Below are 25,769 nucleotides of genomic sequence, written 5' to 3'. Positions count from 1 at the left end.
GACTCCTATATGTAATATACGCCATTGTCAGATCAGCTAATTATAGGCATAATAGTAAGAAAAAGATAATACATAAATAATAATAAAAAGCTATTATTTATTTAGTGTGTATTGTACATGGTAATAAAAAAGAAGCTAGAATTTACTGAGTGTATATTGTACATAAGACATCATGCAAAGCACTTAAAATATATCACAACAATGTCATGTATTAACATCCCAACCAAAAACCGAAAAAAAAAAAATAAGAAAAAAGAAAGCACATTAAGTTTAGAAAAGCTAAGCAGTGTTTACCCATAACAGGGTTAATAAGTATCAAAAACTAGAATTTAAAGCAAGTATGTACTACTTCGTGCTCATGTTCTAAAGAAACACGTGTATGCCTTTAACTGAATTTATGGCTATTATAATTTTGTAAGATGTTTATATATGTAGGCTAAATTTAGAATTTTTTCTTGGGCTACAAAATTGACATAACATTCCTAGAGTTCTGTGTGAAAATGAAATTAACAATACAGAATTAATAATTGTAAGCAGCACTTTGAAGGAATAGTCTAAGATTGAAAACTCTACCCTCATTGGACTAAAAAATATAGGAAACAGAAAAAGTCAAAATCTTAAGCAAAAGCTTTTTAAATAGTAGCTTTTGTTTGGATGGCTAAAATCTAGGGATGCATATATAATGTTGAAAAAAATTAGCTTGGATAATTTTTGCCAAATTGATGGATTAATTATTGCATACATTTGAACATTAATATTAACATAATTAACCAAGTAGTCTTTAGTTTGGTCTTGAAGTTCAGCAAGACTAAGGTAGTCAAAAAGGCAACAAAATCTCATTCCAGATAGAAATGTTGCAGAGTGTGTTAGTTTCCTAGGGCTGCCATAACAAATTACAATAAAAGGGATGGCTTAAAACAACAGTAATTTATTCTCTCATAGTTCTGGAGACTATAAGTCCAAAATCAAGGTATCAACAGAGCCATACAGTATTCCCTCTGAAGGCTCTGGTGAAGTATTCTTTATTGCATCCTCTAGCTTCTGGTGGTTGCTAGCAATCCTTGGTGTTCTTGGCTGGTGGCAGTATAAAGACAATCTCTGTCTCCTTTTTCACATTGCACTTTTCTCTGTATATCTTCGTCCCCAAATCTTCCTTTCCCTATAAGAACACCAGTCACTGGATTTAAGGCCCACCCTATCCTGTATGATCTCATCTTAACTTGATTACATCTGTAAAACCTTATTTACAAAGGATATCACGTTCCCAAGTCCTAAGTGAACATGAATTTTTCACTATTCCTCTCAGTACATAGAGATATTGTACATAAAGAAAGTGTCAGGACATTAAGCTATGTGTTTGCAAGGCTTTGTAGCTCAGATTTCACATTGAAGATGGAGGGAGCATACAAAGGTATTGTCAAGAAGCAAGTTGGTCAGCAGGTTGGGAATAAGTAAGCAGGAAAAAAGACTAATGGCAAGATGACAGATTAGGCTATTAAGTGGGAGTTAGGGTAGAGGAGTTTTCAAGGATGATCCTAAATTTCTATGCAGCACGGTGTCATTCCCTAGTCAAGTAATACTAGGTAGGGGGAGGCAGGGAGACTAAGGAAAACATGATGAGTTTCTTTATAGAATACGATTTTTTAATTAATTTTAATTTTTTTATATAAACATAATTTTCAAAGTCAAATACTATCAAGATAGTACAAATCTAAACACACATGTGCACAAAACACATACATATACAAAAAGCCACCACTTACCTCCCATCTCACTTCCCTGAAATTCTTTTTTTTTCTCCCCCACTGTGTCCAAATTTCTTTTTTTTTTTTAACATCTTTATTGGAGTATAATTGCTTTACAATGGTGTGTTAGTTTCTGCTTTATAACAAAGTGAATCAGTTATACGTATACATATGTTCCCATATATCTTCCCTCTTGCGTCTCCCTCCCTCCCTCTCACCCTCCCTATCCCACCCCTCTAGGCGGTCACAAAGCACCGAGCTGATCTCCCTGTGCTATGAGGCTGCTTCCCACTAGCTATCTATTTTACGTTTGGTAGTGTATATATGTCCATGCCACTCTCTCGCTTTGTCACAGCTTACCATTCCCCCTCCCCATATCCTCAAGTCCATTCTCTAGTAGGTCTGTGTCTTTATTCCCATCTTACCCCTAGATTCTTCATGACCTTTTCTTTTTTCTTAGATTTCATATATATGTGTTAGCATACGGTATTTGTTTTTCTCTTTCTGACTTACTTCACTCTGTGTGACAGGCTCTAGGTCCAACCACCTCACTACAAATAACTCAATTTCGTTTCTATTTATGGCTGAGTAATATTCCATTGTATATATGTGCCACATCTTCTTTATCCATTCATCTGCTAATGGACACATAGGTTGCTTCCATGTCCTGGCTATTGTAAATAGAGTTGCAATGAACATTTTTGTACATGACTCTTTGAATTATGGTTTTCTCAGGGTATATGCCCAGTGGTGGGATTGCTGGGCCATATGGTAATTCTATTTTTAGTTTTTTAAGGAAGCTCCATACTGTTCTCCATAGTGGCTGTATCAATTTACATTCTCACCAGCAGTGCAAGAGTGTTCCCTTTTCTCCACACCCTCTCCAGCATTTATTGTTTCTAGATTTTTTGATGATGGCCATTCTGACTGGTGTGAGATGATATCTCATTGTAGTTTTGATTTGCATTTCGCTAATGATTAATGATGTTGAGCATTCTTTCACGTGTTTGTTGGCAATCTGTATATCTTCTTTGGAGAAATGTCTATTTAGGTCTTCTGCCCATTTTTGGATTGGGTTGTTTGTTTTTTTGTTATTGAGCTACATGAGCTACTTGTAAATATCAGAGAGTAATCCTTTGTCAGTTGCTTCATTTGCAAATATTTTCTCCCATTCTGAGGGATGTCTTTTGGTCTTGTTTATGGTTTCCTTTGCTGTGGAAAAGCTTTTAAGTTTCTTAGGTCCCATTTGTTTATTTTTGTGTCTATTTCCATTTCTCTAGGAGGTGGATCAAAAAGGATCTTGCTGTGATTTATGTCATAGAGTGTTCTGCCTATGTTTTCCTCTAAGAGTTTGATAGTTTCTGGCCTTACATTTAGGTCTTTAATCCATTTTGAGTTTATTTTTGTGTATGGTGTTAAGGAGTGTTCTAATTTCATACTTTTACATGTACCTGTCCAGTTTCCCCAACACCACTTACTGAAGAGGTTGTCTTTTCTCCACTGTATATTCTTGCCTCCTTTATCAAAAATAAGGTGACCATTTGTGCGTGGGTTTATCTCTGGGCTTTCTATCCTGTTCCGTTGATCTGTATTTCTGTTTTTGTGCCAGTATCATACTGTCTTGATTACTGAAGCTTTGTAGTATAGTCTGAAGTCAGGGAGCCTGATTCCTCTAGCTCCATTTTTCATTCTCAAGATTGCTTTGGCTATTCGGGGTCTTTTGTGTTTCCATACAAATTGCAAAAATTTTTGTTCTAGTTCTGTGAAAAATGCCACTTGTGGTTTGATAGGGATTGCATTGAATCTGTAGATTGCTTTGGGTAGTAGAGTCATTTTCACAATGTTGATTTTTCCAATCCAAGAACATGGTATATCTCTCCATCTATTTGTATCATCTTTAATTTTTTTCTTCAGTATCTTATAATTTTCTGCATACAGGTCTTTTGTCTCCTTAGGTAGGTTTATTCCTAGATATTTTATTCTTTTTGTTGCAATGGTAAATGGGAGTGTTTTCTTAATGTCACTTTCAGATTTTTCATCATTAGTATATAGGAATGCCAGAGATTTCTGTGCATTAATTTTCTATCCTGCTACTTGACCAAATTCATTGATTAGCTCTAGCAGTTTTCTGGTAGCATCTTTAGAATTCTTTATGTATAGTATCATGTCATCTGCAAACAGTGACAGCTTTAGTTCTTCTTTTCCGATTTGCATTCCTTTTATTTCTTTTTCTTCTCTGATTGCTGTGGCTAAAACTTCCAAAACTATGTTGAATAAGAGTGGTGAGAGTGGGCAACCTTGGCTTGTTCCTGATCTTAGTGGAAATGGTTTCAGTTTTTCACCATTGAGGACGATGTTGGATGTGGGTTTGTCATATATGGCCTTTATTATGTTGAGGAAAGTTCCCTCTATGCCTACTTTCTGTAGGTTTTTTTTTTATCATAAATGGGTGTTGAATTTTGTCAAAAGCTTTCTCTGCATCGATTGAGATGATCATATGGTTTTTCTCCTTCAATTGGTTAATATGGTGAATCACGCTGTTTAATTTGCGTATAATGAAGAATCCTTGCATTCCTGGAAAAAAACCCACTTGATCATGTTGTATGATCCTTTTAATGTGCTGTTGGATTCTGTTTGCTAGTATTTTGTTGAGGATTTTTGCATCTATATTCATCAGTGATATTGGCCTGCAGTTTTCTTTCTTTGTGACATCTTTGTCTGGTTTTGATATCAGGGTGATTGTGGCCTCATAGAATGAGTTTGGGAGTGTTCCTCTCTCTGCTATATTTTGGAAGAGTTTGAGAAGGATAGGTGTTAGCTCTTCTCTACACGTTTGAAAGAATTCGCCTGTGAAGCCAACTGGTCCTGGGCTTTTGTTTGTTGGAAGATTTTTAATCACAGTTTCAATTTCAGTGCTTGTGATTGGTCTGTTCATATTCTCTGTTTCTTCTTTGTTTAGTCTCGGCAGGTTGTGCATTTCTGAGAATTTGTCCATTTCTTCCAGGTTGTCCACTTTATTGGCATAGAGTTGCTTGTAGTAATCTCTCATGATCCTTTGTATTTCTGCAGTGTCAGTTGTTACTTCTGCGTTTTCATTTTTAATTCTATTGATTTTTTTTTTTTTTTTTTTTTTTTTTTTTTTTGCGGTACGCGGGCCTCTCACTGCTCTCACTGTTGTGGCCTCTCCCATTGTGGAGCACAGGCTCCGGACACGCAGGCTCAGCAGCCATGGCTCACACACCCAGCCGCTCCGCAGCATGTGGGATCTTCCCGGACTGGGGCACGAACCTGTGTCCCCTGTATCGGCAGATGGACTCTCAACCACTGTGCCACCAGGGAAGCCCCTAATTCTATTGATTTGACTCTTCTCCCTTTTTTCCTTGATGAGTCTGGCTAATGGTTTATCCATTTTGTTTATCTTCTCAAAGAACCAGCTTTTAGTTTTACTGATCTTTGCTATTGTTTCCTTAATTTCTTTTTCATTTATTTCTGATCTGATATTTATGATTTCTTTCCTTCTGTTAACTTTGGTGGTTTTTTGTTCTTCTTTCTCTAATTGCTTTAGGTGCAAGGTTAGGTTGTTTATTTGAGATGTTTCCTGTTTCTTAAGGTAGGATTGTATTGCTGTAAACTTCCCTCTTAGAACTGCTTTTGCTGCATCCCATAGGTTTTGGGTCATCGTGTTTTCATTGTCTTTTGTTTCTAGGAATTTTTTGATTTCCTCTTTGATGTCTTGAGTGATCTCTTGCTTATTAAATAGTGTATTGTTTCGCCTCCATGTGTTTGTATTTTTTACAGATCTTTTCCTGTAATTGATATCTAGTCTCATAGCATTGTGGTCAGAAAAGATACTTGATACGATTTCAATTTTCTTAAATTTACCAAGGCTTGATTTGTGACCCAAGATATTATCTATCCTGGATAATGTTCCATGAGCACTTGAGAAAAATGTGTATTCTCTTGTTTTTGGATGGAATGTCCTATAAATATCAATTAAGTCCATCTTGTTTAATGTATCATTTAAAGCTTGTGTTTCCTTATTTATTTTCATTTTGGATGATCTGTCCATTGGTGAAAGTGGGGTGTTAAAGTCCCCTACTATGATTGTGTTACTGTCCATTTCCCCTTTTATGGCTGTTAGTATTTGCCTTATGTATTGAGGTGCTCCTATGTTGGGTGCATAAATATTTACAATTGTTATATCTTCTTGGATCAATCCCTTGATCATTATGTAGTATCCTTCTTTGTCTCTTGTAATAGTCTCTATTTTAAAGTCTATTTTGTCTGATATGAGAATTGCTACTCCAGCTTTCTTTTGATTGCCATTTGCATGGAATATCTTTCTCCATCCCCTCACTTTCAGTCTGTATGTGTTCCTAGGTCTGAAGTGGGTCTCTTGTAGACAGCATATATACGGGTCTTGTTTTTGTATCCATTCAGCCAGTCTGTGTCTTTTGGTGGGAGCATTTAATCCATTTGTATTTAAGGTAATTATCAATATGTAATTTCCTATTCTCATTTTCTTAATTGTTTTGGGTTTGTTATTGTAGGTCTTTTCCTTCTCTTGTGTTTCTTACATAGAGAAGTTCCTTTAACATTTGTTGTAAAGCTGGTTTGGTGATGCTGAACTCTCTCAGCTTTTGCTTGTCTGTAAAGGTTTTAATCTCTCCATCAAATCTGAATGAGATCCTTGCTGGGTAGAGTAATCTTTGTTGTAGGTTCTTCTCCTTCATCACTTTAAATATGTCCTGACACTCCCTTCTGGCTTGCAGAGTTTCTGCTGAAAGATCAGCTGTTAACCTTATGGGGATTCCCTTGTGTATTATTTGTTGTTTTTCCCTTGCTGATTTAATATGTTTTCTTTGCATTTAATTTTTGATAGTTTGATTAATATGTGTCTTGGCATGTTTCTCCTTGGATTTATCCTGTATGGGACTCTCTCTGCTTCCTGGAGTTGATTAACTATTTCCTTTCCCATATTAGGGAAGTTTTCAACTATAATCTCTTCAAATATTTTCTCAGTCCCTTTCTTTTTCTCTTCTTCTTCTGGGACCCCTATAATTTGAATGTTGGTGCATTTAATTTGTCCCAGAGGTCTCTGAGACTGTCCTCAGTTCTTTTCATTCTTTTTTCTTTATTCTGCTCTGCAGTAGTTATTTCCACTATTTTATCTTCCAGGTCACTTATCCGTTCTTCTGCCTCAGTTATTCTGCTATTCATCCCTTCTAGAGAATTTTTAATTTCATTTATTGTGTTGTTCATCATTGCTTGTTTCCTCTTTAGTTCTTCTAGGTCCTTGTTAAATGTTTCTTGCATTTTGTGTATTCTATTTCCAAGATTTTGGATCATCTTTACTATCATTACTCTGAATTCTTTTTCAGGTAGACTGCCTATTTCCTCTTCATTTGTTAGGTCTGGTGGATGTTTACCTTGCTCCTTCATCTGCTGTGTGTTTCTCTGTCTTCTCATTTTGCCTATCTTACTGTGTTTGGGGTCTCCTTTTCGCAGGCTGCAGGTTCATAGTTCCCGTTGCTTTTGGTGTCTGTCCCCAGTGGCTAAAGTCAGTTCAGTGGCTTGTGTAGGCTTCCTGGTGGAGGGGACTAGTGTGTGTGTTCTGGTGGATGAGGCTGGATCTTGTCTTTCTGGTGGGCAGGTTCATGTCTGGTGGTGTGTTTGGGGGTGTCTGTGGCCTTATTATGATTTTAGGCAGCCTCTCTGCTAATGGATGGGGCTGTGTTCCTGTCTTGCTAGTTGTTTGGCATAGGGTGTCCAGCACTGTAGCTTGCTGGTCGTTGAGTGAAGCTGGGTCTTGGTGTTGAGATGGAGATCTCTGGGAGACTTTTGCCATTTGATATTACATGGAGCTGGGAGGTCTCTTGTGGACCAGTGTGCTGAAGTTGGCTCTCCCACCTCAGAGGCACAGCACTGACTCCTGGCTGGAGCACCAAGAGCCTTTCATCCACATGGCTCAGAATAAAAGGGAGAAAAAAATAGAAAGAAAGAAAGAAAGAGAGAGAGAGAGAGAGAGAGAGGGAGGGAGGGAGGGAGGAAGGAAGGATGAAAGGGGATAAAATAAAATAAAGTAGGATAAAATAAAGTCATTAAAATAAAAAATAACTATTATGAAAAAAAATTAAAAAGTAAAAAAAAGGAAAAAAAAGAACAGACAGACAGAATCCCAGGACAAATAGTGAAAGCAAAGCTATACAGACAAAATCTCACACAGATGCATACACATACACACTCACAAAAAGAGAAAAAGGGAAGGAAAAAAAATATATATATATATAGTTGCTCCCAAAGTCCACCTCCTCAATTTGGGATTATTTGTTGTCTATTCAGGTATTCCACAGATGCAGGGTACATCAAGTTGATTGTGGAAGTTTAGTCCGCTGCTCCTGAGGCTGCTGGGAGAAATTTCCCTTTCTCTTCTTTGTTAGCACAGCTCTTGGGGTTCAGGTTTGGATTTGGCCCCGCCTCTGCGTGTAGGTCTCCTGAGGGATCTGGTCTTCGCTCAGACAGGACGGGGTTAAAGGAGCAGCTGCTTCGGGGGCTCTGGCTCACTCAGGCCAGGGGGGAGGGAGGGTATGTGGGGCGAGCCTGCGGCGGCAGAGGCCAGCGTGACGTTGCACCAGCCTAATGCGTGTGGTGCGTTCTCCTGGGGAAGTTGTCCCTGGATCCCGGGACTCTGGCAGTGGCGGGCTGCACAGGCTCCCGGAAGGAGAGGTGTGGAGAGTCTCTGAAATTCTTAATTTCAACCCTTTTAGCCATTACTTCTGGTATTTTCTCTTATTTAAACTTATCCTATGTCTTGCTGTTATATTATATGAGGATTTTAACTCTCTTCTTTCCCTTCCTTTCTCTTAACACCCATCCTTCCACTATAATCATCTCAAAATCACATTCAGTGTTACCATTATTATGACTATGTAAATAATTCCACAAATGATCCAAGTAGTCATTTTCAATGGTAATATTTCCTTTTGTATGGCTTTCTATTTTTCTAGGATTTTATTAATTACCTGGTAAATAAATTTGCTTACTTATTTTTAAAGCTATGGTAAGTCTTTCCACCCACTCCAACAGTTTGGTTTCATAATTTCAATTCAGATTATGGACAATGGTCCATAATTTATCGGATAATTTATCTTTCTTATTTTTAAGAATGAGAATAAGAATTCTCATTCTTATTTTCTTTGAATCATCTCTGTTTCCTCTGCTCTCCACCTCTGATCTGTACCAAATTTTTTATAAGCCTGTTTCATTCTTCTTGCTATTGTTATGGGATTTACCTCTACTAGCACCTTGAAAATTCAGGAGAAAAAGTGACCAAATCCCTGAATTAGAAAAGGCATAGGGTTTCCCTGGTGGCGCAGTGGTTGAGAGTCTGCCTGCCAATGCCAGGGACACGGGTTCGTGCCCCGGTCCGGGAAGATCCCACATGCCGCGGAGTGGCTGGGCACGTGAGCCATGGCCACTGAGCCTGCTCGTCTGGAGCCTGTGCTCCTCAACGGGAGAGGCCACAGTAGTGAGAGGCCCGTGTACCGCAAAAAAAAAAAAAAAAAAGAAAAGAAAAGGCATAAAACCCAGAATACAGATAATGACTGAACTTTGAGGGAAGGTGGGACACCTGTTCTAAACTAAAAGATAGAGGTTAAGGATTTATGTGGATGTAGTTAAATTTCCAGATGGTGGTTAGGGAAGATCAGGAAGCTGAAGGACTGTCCATTTAAGGGCTTCTATTTCTGTTGGAAAATTAGAATGGAATTTATCTGTTCTGTGCATGTGGCAGGATTGACTCTGGATCTTGTAGGAGAGTAACAAAGAGACTGCTTAGGAACAAGTGGTCAAAGAAACCTGGATGGTAATAAATGGAAAACACCACCATCTCCTCAATGTCAGGCTCCTTATGCAAAGGAGCTTCCCAAATTATCAGAAAACCACACCAGGCCCAAGATGCTCACTTCTGCAGCTGATTTTTCCCAATATCTCAAAAAAGTAGGTTATCTACCTACTAATAAATTCCCATGTAAGCTATTAGGAAGATAAAATCATTTCCATGTTATCTATGAATTATATGGTTTAAAATTATTGCTTAATGTAGTTAATATTATATTAATAATATAGTATTTAAAATTATCACTTCATTTGCACCAATAACTGATTTTCCCCTAGAGATTTGTATTCATTGAGTTCTATAAATTCTTTTTCATTGGAATATATCATATTCCAATTAAACAAGGGAAATGGTTAAGTTCCAAAGTAAATTTGTCAATTCATTTGTGAGTGTGATTCAAATTTACTTTTTTTTTTCATTTTTGCCTTCTCTTTTAACCACTGAGCTATTCTTACTTATACATGACAATAAGGATACTGATGATATTTATTATCCTTCTTTGAAAAACCCTTTGCAATTTGGAACTATAGCCACCATTTTACCAATTTTATGGTTTGCAACTCTACCCATAATTATACTTATTTCTACTGTGTAATGAACTAATTTTTCTGCCACTTCTTTTCTAAGAATACCAAGTCTACAGTAAGGAGTTTTAAAATGTGCTCCATTGCATTCTCAGATAGAGAAAGCTTTTTGCTAACCCAAGATGGAAGAAGAATTCTGACAAATAAGTTGAGAAAACTCACATGAAATCTTGCATCCCCTTAATGAAAAGAAAGGAATGAATATTTACCTCAAGAAAGCAATAGTTTCTTTTATAGCTCACTATTCAACTTAAATAATAAGACAATATATAAACTAAGAATCTGATTTTTTAAATTATTTTAATTGTAGGCCATGGCACAGAAGGAAGATATGGAAGAAAGAATCACGACCCTTGAGAAGCGTTACCTCAGTGCTCAGAGAGAATCTACCTCCATACATGACATGAATGACAAACTAGAAAATGAGTTAGCAAATAAAGAGGCCATCCTACGGCAGGTTCAGTATCTCTATCTTGGTTTTGTTCTGGTCTGTGTGTTCTCACCATTCTCACAAAACATAGAGTAAATAAAATATGGTATTCTTTGGTAATCAATCATTCTCTAAAATTTATAACCAAGCTAACTAAACAGATGCGATTTTCAGTGTGTAATCTAGAAATCTATCTTAATAATAATAAAAATAATGACTAATATTTACTTTGGATCTAGACATGAACCAGAAACTGTGCTAAACAGTTTACATGTATTACCTCACTTAAATCCAACCACCACCTGTAAGTACAATTATTATACTGTAAAGTAAAATAATTATTATACAATTATTATACTGAGGAGTAAAGTAAGTCCAATTATTATACCGAGGAAACTAAGGTTCAGAGACATGAATCCTCTCCTAAGGTCACACATATGGTAATTGCAGAGTCAATAATGGAAACCTAGGTCTATTCGGCTCTAGAGAAGGAGTGGGCAAACTATGGCCCATGTGCCAAAACTATGGCTCTGTTTTATAAATAAAGGTTTATTGAAACATAGACATACCCATTCATTTAATCATTGTCTATGACTGCTTTTGTGCTACAACAGTAAAATTGAATAGTTGGAACAGAGACTTTATGATACACAAAGCCTAAAATAATTACCATCTGGCCTTCACAGGAAAAGTCTTCCAACTTCATCTCTAGAGCCTGGACTCTCAATCATTATGCTACATTCCCTCTCCTACTCCAGCTAATGTTACGATTTTCAGTATGTTGCTATTACGGTGTATCTGAAGTCTTAGTACTAAGTTGTATTCCATTTGTCCAGGTTAATACTCACTATTAACTTCTTTTCTTTTTGCTGCCGTCAGTAAAAGGTTTTCTTTTTTTAATGTGCTGAATTTATTAAGGATTATGGATAAGTAATATATGAAAACATGAGAACAATAATCTCTTTGCACAGTAGGTATGGTAGTAGTAGCTTATTTTAACTCTAGAAGAGTGACTTGAAGCCCACAGCCCCTGGTGACTGGTGTTTGCTATCCTAACTGTGACAATTTAAGTGTCTCTTTTTTCGTCCCTATTTCAGATGGAAGAGAAGAATAGACAGTTACAAGAGCGTCTTGAGCTAGCTGAGCAAAAGTTGCAGCAAACTATGAGAAAAGCTGAGACCTTACCTGAAGTAGAGGCTGAACTGGCTCAGAGAATTGCAGCCCTGACAAAGGTACTGCAATAAAACAGTTGGTCAACTTAGATATACTTATAGAAATGACTAGTAATCAAAATGGAATATATGAAGATTTTCTTTAGGCTTTATGAAGATTAAGTTTATTTAATCTTTACTCTATTGGTCTGTTATTTAGATGAATTTTTATGTTACACATATTTATGTTGAAATGAATGACTGATATATATGATATGATGATTCCTTTGCCTATTTAAACATTAACAAAAACGAACAAAATATCACATCCGTAGAGTTAATTTTCCATGGTTATATTTGCACATATGGATATACGTGAGACATAATAATTTAGTAAGCTCAACATAAATTGTACAGTATTAGAAATGTAGGAGATATCATAAGCAGTTGATTCCTTTCTGACTATGGTATGAAAAAATTTTGTTAGAAGTTAGACATTAGATTTGTAGAAGTCTAAAGCCATTAAATAGTCAGAAAGTGATTTTAATAGTTGTAATTTCTTCTGAACCAATTAAAATCAATAATATTCTGAAGAATGTTCAAAATTAACTGTTATGGACATTAGATTCTGCAATTATATGCATATTTTAGAACTTAGCAACGATTATAATGCTAAAACGATTATTCTTACCTTTCACAGTCAAATGGAATGGCATTGCTTGAAAGTCACATGTCACTAGAATAAAAGTACAGATTTTGTCACTAAAAGCATGTTTGACTTTTAATATCAATTCAAAAATTTACACACATTTTAGATGTTCACATAGTCATTACCATGTGCTGTTTTCCACACCACTGCAGTAAACGGGTCAGATAGATACATGAACTGCAAGTTATAAATTCTGGCATTAGGGATTATCCAAAACAATTGATGCAACAAAATAAAAGTAGCCACATATAGTTACTTTTGGAAAAGTAAATAATTAAAGAGGAATAGTAAACTGTTGCCTATTAGTTAAAATAGGGTAGTTAAACAGGTAGTGAAAAGACAAACAGTTGACAAAGCAGAAAGTATTGGTATAGTTTGTTGTAGAGTATTGGACTAACTAGCTGAATGAAACTTTAGTCTGATTAGGGTGATACAATCTGGATCCTTCCATAGTCACAGACCATGCCATAAACCACTCTGGAAATTTCAGAGATGTGTGATTTCTAAAATAAATATAAACTTATTTAATTTTAGAAATATTATTGAAATTATATAAAAAGTGCAAACATAGTAGTAGTAATATGCTATTTTTTCTTGCAAACACATTTAAAATTACTATAATATGGATTAAGATATGTATACTTAGGCTTTTCATTTGAGGAATATAAAGAAATTTTATAAAGAGTTATCTTATTGAACTGAACTATTTTAGGGGGAGTTAGGCAAGAGGCTAAATAATAAAAGTAACTTTTGTAATATTTTAGTGTAAAATAATCAATAGTATCATAAGTAAACTACAAGAAAGTCTGGAATCTCTCCTCCAAAAACACAATTTAAAATTCAGCAAAAAATTGCCCCAAATTAACCTCTGATGGATTGAGAATAAAACATAATTTAAAATATAATACTTGGCATATGAGGCTTTAAAAATTCCTAAGAATCCTTAATTTAGAATGTAAAACAAAACAACTTAAAATAGATGTCTCGTCTGTTTTTCCCTCTATTTTATTTTACTGAGGTCATATTTGATACATATATTCACTTATGCACCCAAAGTAACTTCCTCAGTTCACTCCTACCTGATAATATATTGCTAAAATTCTACTTCATCTGGAATTAAAAGAGAATAGAAAGGGAATTAAAAGGGAATAGACCCCTTTGATTTCCTCACTTTTCAGGAGTTTTACCTCTCTTAAAAAGTCTGAAAATGTTAGAATTCACTCTCCTTGTCCTTTTTACTGCTTTCTCTCCTGACTGGCTGTGTATCAACATTATTTCAGATATACAGTTTGTAGATTATCGCCATATTTAATTCATTATTCACACGCCTCTGGTGCTGAGATTTTAGTTTCAGTGTACTCCCTCTGCTTGTAACCCTTTTATAACATTTGAAGATCAGTCTTCATTTGCTCTCCCAAGCTTTATGGCTAAAAAGATTTTTGACCATTTTCTTATCTCTGTTCTCAAGACCTTTAGGGACTGTCTCTAAAACCGGTTTTAGTTATTCATTACTTCAATTCCAATTTGTTTTCAATGTCTTATTATTGATCTCCATAGTCTTTTCTACGTCATAATGTTTTTGACTTCTCACTAATTTATGATTTATGCTTAGTTTAGGCTCCCTCTCCCATATTTTGAATGATATTGTTAACAATCCTTCATATATTTTAATTGGCCTATAAGTATTTTTTCTGCTTTTATTATCTGCCACTATTGTTTTCTTCTCTTTGGCCCTCCTCTCTTTAAATTTGATTGCTTCTCCATTTCCAGATATATTCACATTCTTCTCAAAACTATTTCTGCCTATAAAAGAAAACTGTAAAGTTTTCTTCTAAAACTTTAGCTCGTTTGGAAATTGCCTTGTCACATTAAAGAGTGAAACCAAGATAAGCCCTCTATCCCATCAAGGAGTCAAAATATAGAAGATTGTTCTTATGTGACTATAGTATTTACACCAGTTGCTTAAATTGCAGGCTTCATAAGGTTAAGGTGAACATAAATCAATAGTGGTTGCAAATTGATCCAGTGTTTGTTTAGAGATGATGTCTGAATTTATTCTTTGGTTGATAAGAATATCTTTTTTTTTGCCAGTGTGGGGTGTGTGTGTGTAAAAATAGGTAGCTAAAGCTCATTTAAGGCTTTTAGAAAGTAAGAGGTATTGAATAATGGCTAGGGATAAAATTTAAAATTTGGCTTTGGTGAGTGTATATACAATTAAATAATAACATTTTGGGATCCCACTCTTATGATTTATGATGTTTACTTCTTTAATTAAAATGCATATTCCTCAGCAAGGACATAATTCATCTTGAATCCCATAAGGTATTTCATTCATTTTTAGTACCAATAAAAAGTATCAACAATAACAGTGATTTAAACATGACAGAATTCTCGTTTAATCTCTGAAGTGAATTTTCACAATGTTTGGTGTGTTTTCAGTAGTTAACATGGAAACAGCTAGAAGTTTTAAGGACCTACTGACTTACTTGTATATTTGAATAAACAGTTTTGGAAATTGAAATGTTCATACCTTGACTACCTTGAGTCAGTCACCAGATTAATTGTCATAACATTAACTGCTTGTTAAAATGTACTTTTGAGAGATTACAGATATTTTTAAGAATTTAAAATACATAATTTCAGCAACATTTTGAACCATTTACTATATTCTTAATTGAATTATAAATTTTAAAAAATATTATAAAATCATTTTGTGGCATTTGAAGACTATGGTAGCATTCTGTGTTGCTTCTGGTTGAGGAGAGAAATTGGTTATTTGTTATTTCTTCATTATTTTCCTGATTTATGAAATAAGAATATCAGAAGGAAAATCTTTCAAAATGTAAACGTTGAGTTATTTGCATAAGCACAGCCGTTAAATGTTTATTTTATAGATTAAGTTGGAATTTCTTGCATAAAATAGTACATATGTATATGAAGCAATACATGAATAGGTTACTATTTCTTTTCAGGTACTGCATGATATATTTATATATAGTCCTATATTTGCATAAAGTACATTTCACTGTTTTAGAATAAACTTATAAAATGTAATAGAATATGCTCTGGAGTTAAATTTTGTTATCCTGACATAGGGTACTTTGGCTGTTGTGATTATTTAACTTGTAATTATGATTAAAATGTTGATGTAACTTTACATGTAATCTGTGCATAACATACTAATACAATTCAGCTATCAGCAATGTCACATGTGTTGAACACTCTGCATCTGTGGTAACCTGACATTCACCTCCAAGACATGTAACTAACCTTGGCACTGGGCAAACATTAGCTCACAAAAGGCACTGTGCTGCCTATTCACTTTAGGGCACTATTTTGTTTCCATAGCAACAAACCAATGCAGAATCAGTTTTAGAGTGGTCCCTAGTATCATTCAGGAGAATTCACAATAAGTTTTCTTGTCCTCACAGCATTATTTTCACTTTATTTGAGGACTTCTAATCATTTTCATTTAAAATGTTGAATTAAGGCTATGTCTAAGAATAGGCGCTGAGGTTCTACACCTACAGCCATAGTTTGTATTCAGAGACCAGAAGTCATTTTGTAAGTTTGCCAGTGCTGCTGAGGAAACAATCCTGCTTGAATTGGAGAATACTCATAATAATTAACCCCGTGGCTTAGCTTTTTCTCTGATTTCTACAGAGCTGGGTTTATAATAAATTTTGTTCCAAATTTATTTTACCTGAGTCATTGGCTTGGCCTACTCCTCAATATTGAGGTACTTTGTTTCCATTATTTTTAAGTAATATGATAAACAAACAAACAACCCAAAATATAAAACTTTTAACAATCTATCAGAGACATATTCTAGTGTTTGGTTTCCCATAATTCCAATTATTACATGACTCTTTCAGAGTTGCTTTAGTTCATTCTGTAGTGGTCTTTCATTGCCAGCCATCACTAACCTTCCATACCTTAGGTTGGTAGCTTTTTATTTGAGCATATCATTATTTTTCACTTATAACCATCAACTTCATCATGTTCACCAGATATCAGTGTAGTTCTTTCCACGTAAAATTCTATTAAAGTATTAAATTTGCTGTCACATTTTTCTTTTAAGCATTCTGTGCTATGTTCTGTTCAGTGTCAGTGCCTTTAGTTCTGATTTTTCAATTTTGTCCCTCTCCTTTTCCTTGACTCGTTAGTCTGATCCAACCTCTTCTACCTCATCTGATGATTATCAATATGTTATGGAAGCTAAGCTACAAGAAATGATCTCCATACGTAGGAAGGTAGTCCTACTGGACTTTACTTTCTATTGCTAAATAGAATTCATCTAAGTTTTTCTTTTCATTTGTAAAAATTATGTTACTTTTATTTATTGATAATCGACCATCTGTGCAGTTCAGTGCTTCAGGAGCTTAAGATTGGACAATGGCAGGTTTGTGTTCAAACCATGCACAGTCTGCATGTTACATTTGGCTGATTTCATTGCTCATAAATAACTCCGATGTTTTGCTGATGCTTGGATGTAACAGGCCTTTGTAGCTGACACATTTCAAGCAATGCTGTTCAGCTGCCTGTTTAAAAAAAGTTTATTTTTTGAAAACTACATTTGCGGTTGGTAGTAGCTTGCTTTACATTTTATTTCAGTTTATTTAGAGGAAAAGTGTTAACCATATCTTACATGTCAGGTGCATTCTTCATATTTCTTAACAGGCTGAAGAAAGACATGGAAACATTGAAGAACGTATGAGGCATCTAGAAGGTCAACTTGAAGAGAAAAATCAAGAACTTCAAAGAGTATGTATTTTAAGACCATCCCTCTCAAGCATCAGTTTATGGATTTATATTCTACATATAAGAACTGAATGTCTTTCTTGATTATAGGTTATATTTAAAATGATATGGATATGCCCTGTGCATTAAAAGAAGTTTCTGCCAATTTAATCAAAACAGACATAAAATTAAATCCAGTTTTAAAACTAGAAAAAACAAACCCAAATATTTTTAAGTGATTTTTATGTTAAATTTATTTATTTATTTTTTGAATGTAAGGCTAGGCAAAGAGAGAAAATGAATGAGGAGCACAACAAAAGATTATCCGATACTGTGGATAGACTTCTGACTGAATCCAATGAACGCTTACAGCTACACTTAAAGGAACGAATGGCTGCTCTAGAAGAGAAGGTAAAAGGACCAGTAGAATCACATGATTATCAGCTATGTTCTTACGATCATGTTTGTATTACACTCTGCTACAACCATTGCATTGTTCAGATGATCCATTTACTTTCCTTAATTTAAAAAAAGCCTGATATATTCTTAAAAGTGAACAAATAGTTTCTGTAAAAATATGTAAGATCAATTTTTAAATGAATAAAAAATGTTACATGGTATATAAATATTACATATTAGCATGATCATATAAGACAAAGGTATTAAAACATATTGCACTTTTGTGATGAAAATATTTCATTTGTCTTTCATGTGGTATGCAAAGACGAAGAGTAAGACAAAAATTAGTATTTTGGAGTGTGTGGGGAGGCTTGCTTTGAACCATACAAATGTTTCAAGTAACTGAATCTACTGCTAGTCTAAAAGCCAAAATGTGAGTGAGTTTATATCACCAATAGCACTAGTGTCAGTCCCACCACAGAGTTTAGAAATGCAAAACTTTCAGCTGCATTGTTTCCAAAAAAGTGTTTCTGTACAATCTACAACTTCATTCACAGTTAATATGTCCGATTAATAGTTGGTGACTACCTGACCAGCAAGAGCTAGTGAGCTGGTTGCCAATTCCAGAGTATAAAAAAAGGTAGGGACTAAAACCTAGGTGGAGAAATCATTTTGGAAATTTAGATGGAATGCCAATCGCTACCTAAGCTAGACATTTTCCCCTGCTCCATACAATAAACCAAAATAGGAAAAATGTTTCAATGAAATGTTAAAGTAGTTTGATTAATTTACCCATTAAGAAGTCATAAGGCATGCCTTCTTCCCATTCAGCACCAAATGCATGCCAATAACCACACTCGTGTTTTAATTTAACTCTATAAATGTGAAAAGAATACATTATTTTAAATCATGCTTTGTAATACTATAAGAAAAGCATAAAGCTTTTACAACAGTAATACTTTTATGGCAAGGATTTTTTTCAAATCTATGATGCAAGTTATTTCCACATCATGATATGTAACATTAGTTTTTAAAAAAGCTAATATTTTGTTTTTATTTATCTAATAATTTAAACATTATTAGAAATTGTTAATTATGTATTTGAAATAAAGATCCAGAAATTGAACTTTTAAAAAAATCTGATCTTACAATTTCTTCTTTCTTCGGGTAGTAAAAATGAGTTTATCTGAATTCTTCTCTATGATAGCTTTGGCTAATATTTTACTTTTTATTCACTTTTTCTCATTTGAAAAGTAACCTAATTATTTCAAATTTTAAAAAGACTGGGAAGAGGCAGTCAGAAATAGCTTAAAAGTTACTATTTATCTTATTTGTCAATCCAAGTGTTACAAAATGACATTTCCTATTTAAATTATGTATTTCTAAAAATGTTAAGGTGTCTTGTTTAAAGATTCCATTGAAACTTGGTTTCCATGGAAACAAAAAAATAGATGCACCAAGGAAGGAATCAAAGAAGATTCTTGAGTGATAAAAAATTAATCTACATATTTAATTATTTTCTGTTTTATTATTTATCTGTTTTTTTTTTCTTTTCTGTAGAATGTTTTAATTCAAGAATCAGAAACTTTCAGAAAGAATCTGGAAGAATCTTTGCATGACAAGGTATTATGGAAGCTTACATTTTGCCCAGTTTTCTATTTCACATTGGTGAATATTTTGTTATAAAATAAATTTGATAATAAATAATTTTAGGATGTTATCTTTTAAAAATATTTTAACTTTTATATTATACATACAGAAAAGTGTACATATATAGGGAGAGCTTGATGAATTTTTACAAACCAAACACACTGAAAGTCAACATCCTGGAAGCCCCACTTAGCATATAATCACTACTCTTATCCTAAAGGATAATCACTAGCTTAACTTCTAACAGAAAAAAAATGGTTTTGACTTTTTTCATGCTTTATATAAATGGGATAAAAATGTATGCACTGATTTGTGTCTAGTTTGAGATATTATTTTAGCAGAAATGTATTAAATACCTACTGTGCATAAAATTGTGCTGTTATATTTGCAAACATGAACTTAGTTCTAAAGTACCTGAAAAGTCTAATTGAGGAGAGAAAACACAAAACAATGAGTTCTAGAGTCACAGATGCCAAGTGTCAAATGAATGAAAGATAGTAAGAACTACAGGTAGGATAGATCAATATACATTGCTGCTATAAAGAAGGCTTCAGAATGCTTTAAGATAGGACTGTTTTGCAAGGCTTTCAAATACAGTGCCTGTGCCATGATTGCAAGTACTTAGAGTGGGGAGGAGGTAAGTAGTGACTTTGATATCTTAAATAATAATGGACATAACCGTTTGGCTGGAATCAGTTATTCTTATTGTAGGATATGTGACAGACTAGGCAGATAAGGACCAGATTATAAAATGTTAAAAGCGGTAATTGCCAATGTGTTTTCCTCCTTCCTTAACATGTAAAATTCTTGTTAGCAATTTTGTCTTATTTCATTTTGTTCAGCATCAGTAAATGAAATAATATAAAATCACTAACTTAAGAAGTGACTTATAGATGTATATTAAACAAAAGATGGAAGGAATGGAAACAGAGAAAGGAGGGAGAGAGGGAGTAATAGAAGGAAGGAAGGAAGGGAGGAAGAGAGGGAGGAAGGGAGGGAAGGAAGGAGGAAAGGGAAGGAGATCTGGCAACGGTATGTCATTTGGAAGGTATTGGAAAAGATGAGAGAATAAAGATAAGAAAGAACAATTGTACATTTAACTGAATTGAATACTACATATTATGATGTTAATTTAGAAAATAACTATTTAGTCCCACGGTCAGGATGTACACACCCTTAAACCCAGAAAATATAGGTGTATTAGAGCAATACAATATGGTGCCTAGAAGATAGCATCTAATTCTTTCTAAAGTAGTTCAGAAAGTCTACAGTGAAGAAGATAACATTTCATCAGGCTCTTGAAGGCACATTTGATCTTAACAAATAAAGAATGGTAGGGAAGAAGATGATAACTATGCAATAGCACAGAGAAAACAAAGATGGTTGATTTGCTGAATCACCAGAAGTTTGCTGTGACTGGTTATGTTTAAAGAACTAGGGTGTAAACAGATTGTGAATTCGGGACTTAATCCTGTTATGGAATGTTATGTTATCCAAAGCTCTGTGTGCTTCTGGCAAGATCCCCAGAACCCAGTCCCCAACCTCCTACCCAAGCCTGTAGCTCCAAAAGTCTGCCCAGGCAACCCGCAGTACTAATCATTCCATGCTTTGCATTCCTTTTCATGTCAATCACTAGAGGCAGCAAATCCCAGGTCATACCTCATTTCTGAATATCATTCCATACAGCTGAGCACATTTCCTCATCTAACCACATCTCCTATAACTCCTCAAATTTTCACTCGATTATATTTAACTCACAGTCCATTATTAGTAAATATCCTTCATATACTCAACCTCTTCTTTTCATGTTTCTCTTCATTATTTTGATCTCTAAAATTTGAAGTTCCTAGGACTGTCCTTGGATTTCTTCTCTATGTTCGGTCCCTGGTGAGTTCATGGATTTAAATACCATCTGTAAATTAAGAATTTGCAAATTTAGATCACCTACTATACTTCCTCTTCCCTGAGGGAGTACATATATTCGAGAGTCAACCCAGTATCTCTATTTGGACACATGGTCATCTCAGTCTTAACAAGTAATCCCCCAACCCCCCAAACACCACCACCACCTAACCTAATCACCACCAGCAGCAGTCTTGTCAGTAAATCACAACTTCTTTTTCTTAACTACGCAGGCTAAAAACTTTGGAGCTGTTCTTGACCTCTTTCTTTATCACACACCCCATAGCCAGTCCAAAAGCAAATTCTCTTAATTCTATCTTCAAAATACAACCAATATCCTTGCCATTCTCTTTCTAACACTATTGTTGTCCAAGCCATAATTCTCTTGCCTGTTTTTGGAAGAACATAATAATTTTTTATCTTCTCTACTTCCTAATCCCATTCATCAGTCCATTTCACAGCCATCAGAATGATCAGGTCACTTCTCTGCTCAGAAATCCTCCAATCATTTCCTGTCTCACTCAGAGTAAAAGTCAAACGCTTTAAAAGTAATTTGTAGGGCTTCCCTGGTGGCGCAGTGGTTGAGAGTCCGCCTGCCGATGCAGGGGACGCGGGTTCGTGCCCCGGTCCAGGAAGATCCCACATGCCGCAGAGCGGCTGGGCCCGTGAGCCATGGCCGCTGAGCCTGCGCATCCGGAGCCTGTGCTCCGCAACGGGAGAGGCCACAACAGTGAGAGGCCCGCGTACTGCAAAAAATAAATAAATAAATAAAATAAAATAAAATGATACATCTAGCAGAGGAATGTGTGGGAAAGAGATTGAAGGTAGCAATACATCGTGGAAGCTGGTAAAATAATTCAGGAAAAAGGTAAAAACGTGTGTAATGTAAGATGGTGGTAGAAAGAATTTTTAAAAGATCAGATAAGAGAAACATTGCAAAGGGCACATTGACAAAAAATTGTGGTGAGAAAAGAAGTATGAGTCAAGTAAAATGTCCAGCATTGGCCACATAAAGGGGGAAAAATAACAGCAATAGAAAATCTGGAAGGACACATTTATAATGTTATAAAATTTATAATTACAAAAACAAAATTAAGTCCTTACATGAATATTTAATTAAGGGCTATAAGATCACCCTCATCTTCATAAATTTGCAGACTGAAACTGTTAATGCCAATCTGAGAAAATTATCAGATGCATAAATTATTGTACCAATATAGAGCTAATAATTTTAACTCATATCAAGTGATAATTTTTTTCTCATCCTTTTAATTTAATCTTCCTTCTCTTTCACCCATGTGTCCTTCGACCATTATAGGATGGTTGAAATCCTTTACTTACTGTAGAAATAAGACCTTTTCTTTATTTTTTAAACTGCTATACGTTCTACTCAGATTTTGAAGTGATGTATACATAGCTGGTCATGACCTTAGTTTTCCCATATATTTAGAAAAACTTAGCATTAGTGAATGTTAGGGAATGTAGATAAAATTTTATTGATTTCTGCTGTCATATTTTCATTTCAAGGAGAAAATCAGGCATTTTTTGCTGTCATGTCTAACAATATATAATAAAAATATGTTAATCATTTTTTCCATTTTTAAAAAGTCATTAAGCTTCGTTGTTTGGTTTATCATAGTTGAGTGTTGGTACTATTGGCATATGCATATCATCTGAGTAACGCCTCTTTGACTTTTAGGAAAGATTAGCAGAAGAAATTGAAAAGCTGAGATCTGAACTTGACCAGTTGAAAATGAGAACTGGCTCTTTAATTGAACCCACAATATCAAGGTAACATTAAATAAAAAGCTTTTTCACCAATAATCATTATGAATTTCCTTATGGTTTCATATCTCCTCAAGTAAAATAAATAAGTACCTCCTGTTTCTCAGCAGGCATTGCCCTATTTTGATCCCTTACTGATTTACAGTTTCTACACTCAAAAATAATTCTCTAATTCAGTAATTCTTCCCTTAAATATTCAATAAAAATATAAATTATTACCTTTTGTATTCTGTATCAAATATATATAGAGCTATGTCTTCTTATATATTATAAATTATAAATGAAGAAGTGGAACCATATATACAGAAATTACATCTCTTTCCAGGAAAAGTCATTTTCTCTACATGCAGAAATGTTTTCAGTGTTTAATTTTGCTGAAGAAGCATCATTGGTATGATCACTTAGTGTCTGCCTATTTTGTTAAACTAATTACAATAAAGAGGGAAGGAGAAATTAAATGTGTTTAAAAAAAAAAAAAAAACTTCAAGTAAACTTGTTTGTACTCATCTACTTTGACTCAATACCTAATCTTAAAAAAAAAAAAGCAAAGAGATCCTTGTTTACTCTCTAGATAGGCAGATCAAGCTCAATAATTCACGTATAATTTGCCTTTGTGCTTAGAGCCTTTTATTTAAAGTTGATAAAAAAAAACCATAGAGGGATTCACCCATTTGAGCATTTATTTGATAGATAACACAGTATCAGCTATTTGAAACTTTTGACCACCACAGACTTCTAAAAGTCCATTTTTCTTGGTCTTATGCTTATCCTAAGAATGTTAGCTCTACAAAGGTTGGATATTTTGTCTGTTTTGAGTACCATAATCTCAGCACCTAAAAAAAGAAACCTTGTATATTGTATACTCTCAATAGATATTGTTGAATAAATGAATATCTAGTAAAGCATTTTTTGGACATTCAGGTGAAAAATCCAAATTAAAAAAAATCCTAAGGGTGCTTACATTCTCTTCAATGTGAGTATTAATAAGAACAAAATTCAGTATTTTGAATTCAGTTTAGTATAAGAAACACAGTTCTGCAGGCATAAATACACCCAAGGAACTTTTAAATAGGTAGGTCTTTAATTTTGAAAATAATGTTTATTTTTCTAATGTTTTATTACGGTTTATATATCTGAGGCTATTAATTCAGTCTTATACATGGTGATGATGATGATGACGGTAAAGGAGAAAGAAAGAGCTGATAAAATACCAACAGAGTAAATACATAGAACTAGCATTATTCAGTCAACAAATGAAACATATTTTAATAAGACCAAATGGCCATTTCATTGTCTTTTTGACCTTCAGTCTCAGAAATACAGAGTTCTAGAAGTGTTGTCTAAAAGTTCATCACCTTAGTGAGTCATCTTGGCAGCCTAGCAATGTGACATTAATCCACAATGAAGGATCATCAGGGAAACTTGGGAACTACATACAGAGCAACTATTCTTTGATACAATGGATTGTAATAGAAACAACACTAGACCAAAAATAAGAAAATTGACATTCCTAGGTCTTAAACATACAATAACTAGCAGTTTGATTTTGGAAAACCCATTTTTCCTTAATAAGTTCAAATATATATATATGTATATTTACATAATTATATAAAATAATTTTTATAAAATATATATGTATATTTACATGAATTATATAAAAATATTTTTTATAAAATAATATTTTATGACTATCTCACAAGATTACTTTGCAGATAAAGGAGACAAGTGAGAAAAGTGTTTTGTAAACAGTAAATCAACTCACAAATATAAAGTATTATAGGAATTATTAAGATAGCTAATTTATAATGAGATAACTGAATATTTATTAAAGAGCAATTATTTCTTGAACATTCATATTTCTGAGTGCACATAATTGAAAAGAAAAACAATAAAGAAGACAGAAAGTGCATGAGAACTTCATCTACTAGTTTTTGATCTTACAGGTGGGGAGGTAAGAAGAGTTGAGCTAAAGTATCAGTGACTAATATCCTCTACTAGAATCTGAAATGAAAGTAAAATGAGTTCCAGAGTGGCCGAGAAAGCCTGATTTGGCTCAACTCAAGGGAAAGGGTAGGATCTGGATAATTGGAAAGGACAATGAAGGACATCCCAGGAAGCAGAGAAATGGGTAACAGCTTTTCTCTAAGAAAATTCGTGCTTGATTTATCTATTGAAGCTCCTTTGTGAGATTATATTCAAGAGTCACAGGAGATTCAGGAGGGAAAACTACCTGGTTCCTTGTTTAAAGGAACCAGTGACTGTATTGTAACTTACATCTGCAAGTGCCTCTCAAAATATTGTACACCAAGAATAATTTTAAAACTGAGATATATGGATATACTGCCTCTGACAGATCACAGAGTTGAATAAAAAGAGAGAGGTGAGGGGTAACTGCTTTAGATGAAGTATAAGCAATGGCTCTTCTACAATTGTTGTTGGTTCAGATCTTTGTTCTCTCAAGATCAATTAAGTACTTTCTACTTGTGAGCCTGTGACATTGGAGATACAGTGATGATGGTAGTGAAGAATACATGTTCCAGATGGAAAATGCAGGAATATGAATTTGAGGACTGTTATAATAGAGGGAATACCAGGAGCTAGAATAGTATATGAGGATGGGACTTTTAAGCTGAGACCTTAAGAATAGTAACCACATAAATGTTTGAAGAGACGATTTCAGGCAGAAAGAATAGCATGTTCAAAGGCTCGAAGCAAAAGAAAGTATAAGTTTGAGGAAAATGACAGACAGCACAGCTAGACGAAGAGAGAAGGCAGAG

The 25,769-nt window shown here is 34.4% G+C and overlaps 1 protein-coding gene across 19 annotated transcripts in view; it reads left to right on the top strand.

Moving 5' to 3' along the window:
* The window catches only part of PPFIA2 (PTPRF interacting protein alpha 2), a 476,082-nt gene that overhangs the window by 359,563 nt on the left and 90,750 nt on the right, over positions 1-25,769 (top strand). For 10 of the 19 annotated variants that reach the window (XM_067697456.1, XM_067697448.1, XM_067697445.1 and 7 more), the window contains 7 exons: positions 10,537-10,683; positions 11,754-11,888; positions 16,683-16,769; positions 17,197-17,280; positions 17,536-17,667; positions 19,216-19,278; positions 22,907-22,998. In XM_067697456.1, the coding sequence (XP_067553557.1) occupies positions 10,537-10,683; positions 11,754-11,888; positions 16,683-16,769; positions 17,197-17,280; positions 17,536-17,667; positions 19,216-19,278; positions 22,907-22,998 (740 nt within the window). The remainder of the gene's footprint in view (positions 1-10,536; positions 10,684-11,753; positions 11,889-16,682; positions 16,770-17,196; positions 17,281-17,535; positions 17,668-19,215; positions 19,279-22,906; positions 22,999-25,769) is intronic. The other 9 variants (XM_067697457.1, XM_067697454.1, XM_067697449.1 and 6 more) reach the window with 1 other exon arrangement.

This window comes from Pseudorca crassidens, chromosome 11 (assembly GCF_039906515.1).
Source record: "Pseudorca crassidens isolate mPseCra1 chromosome 11, mPseCra1.hap1, whole genome shotgun sequence".
Lineage (NCBI taxonomy): Eukaryota > Metazoa > Chordata > Mammalia > Artiodactyla > Delphinidae > Pseudorca > Pseudorca crassidens.
This window is presented reverse-complemented; position numbering and strand designations above follow the sequence as displayed.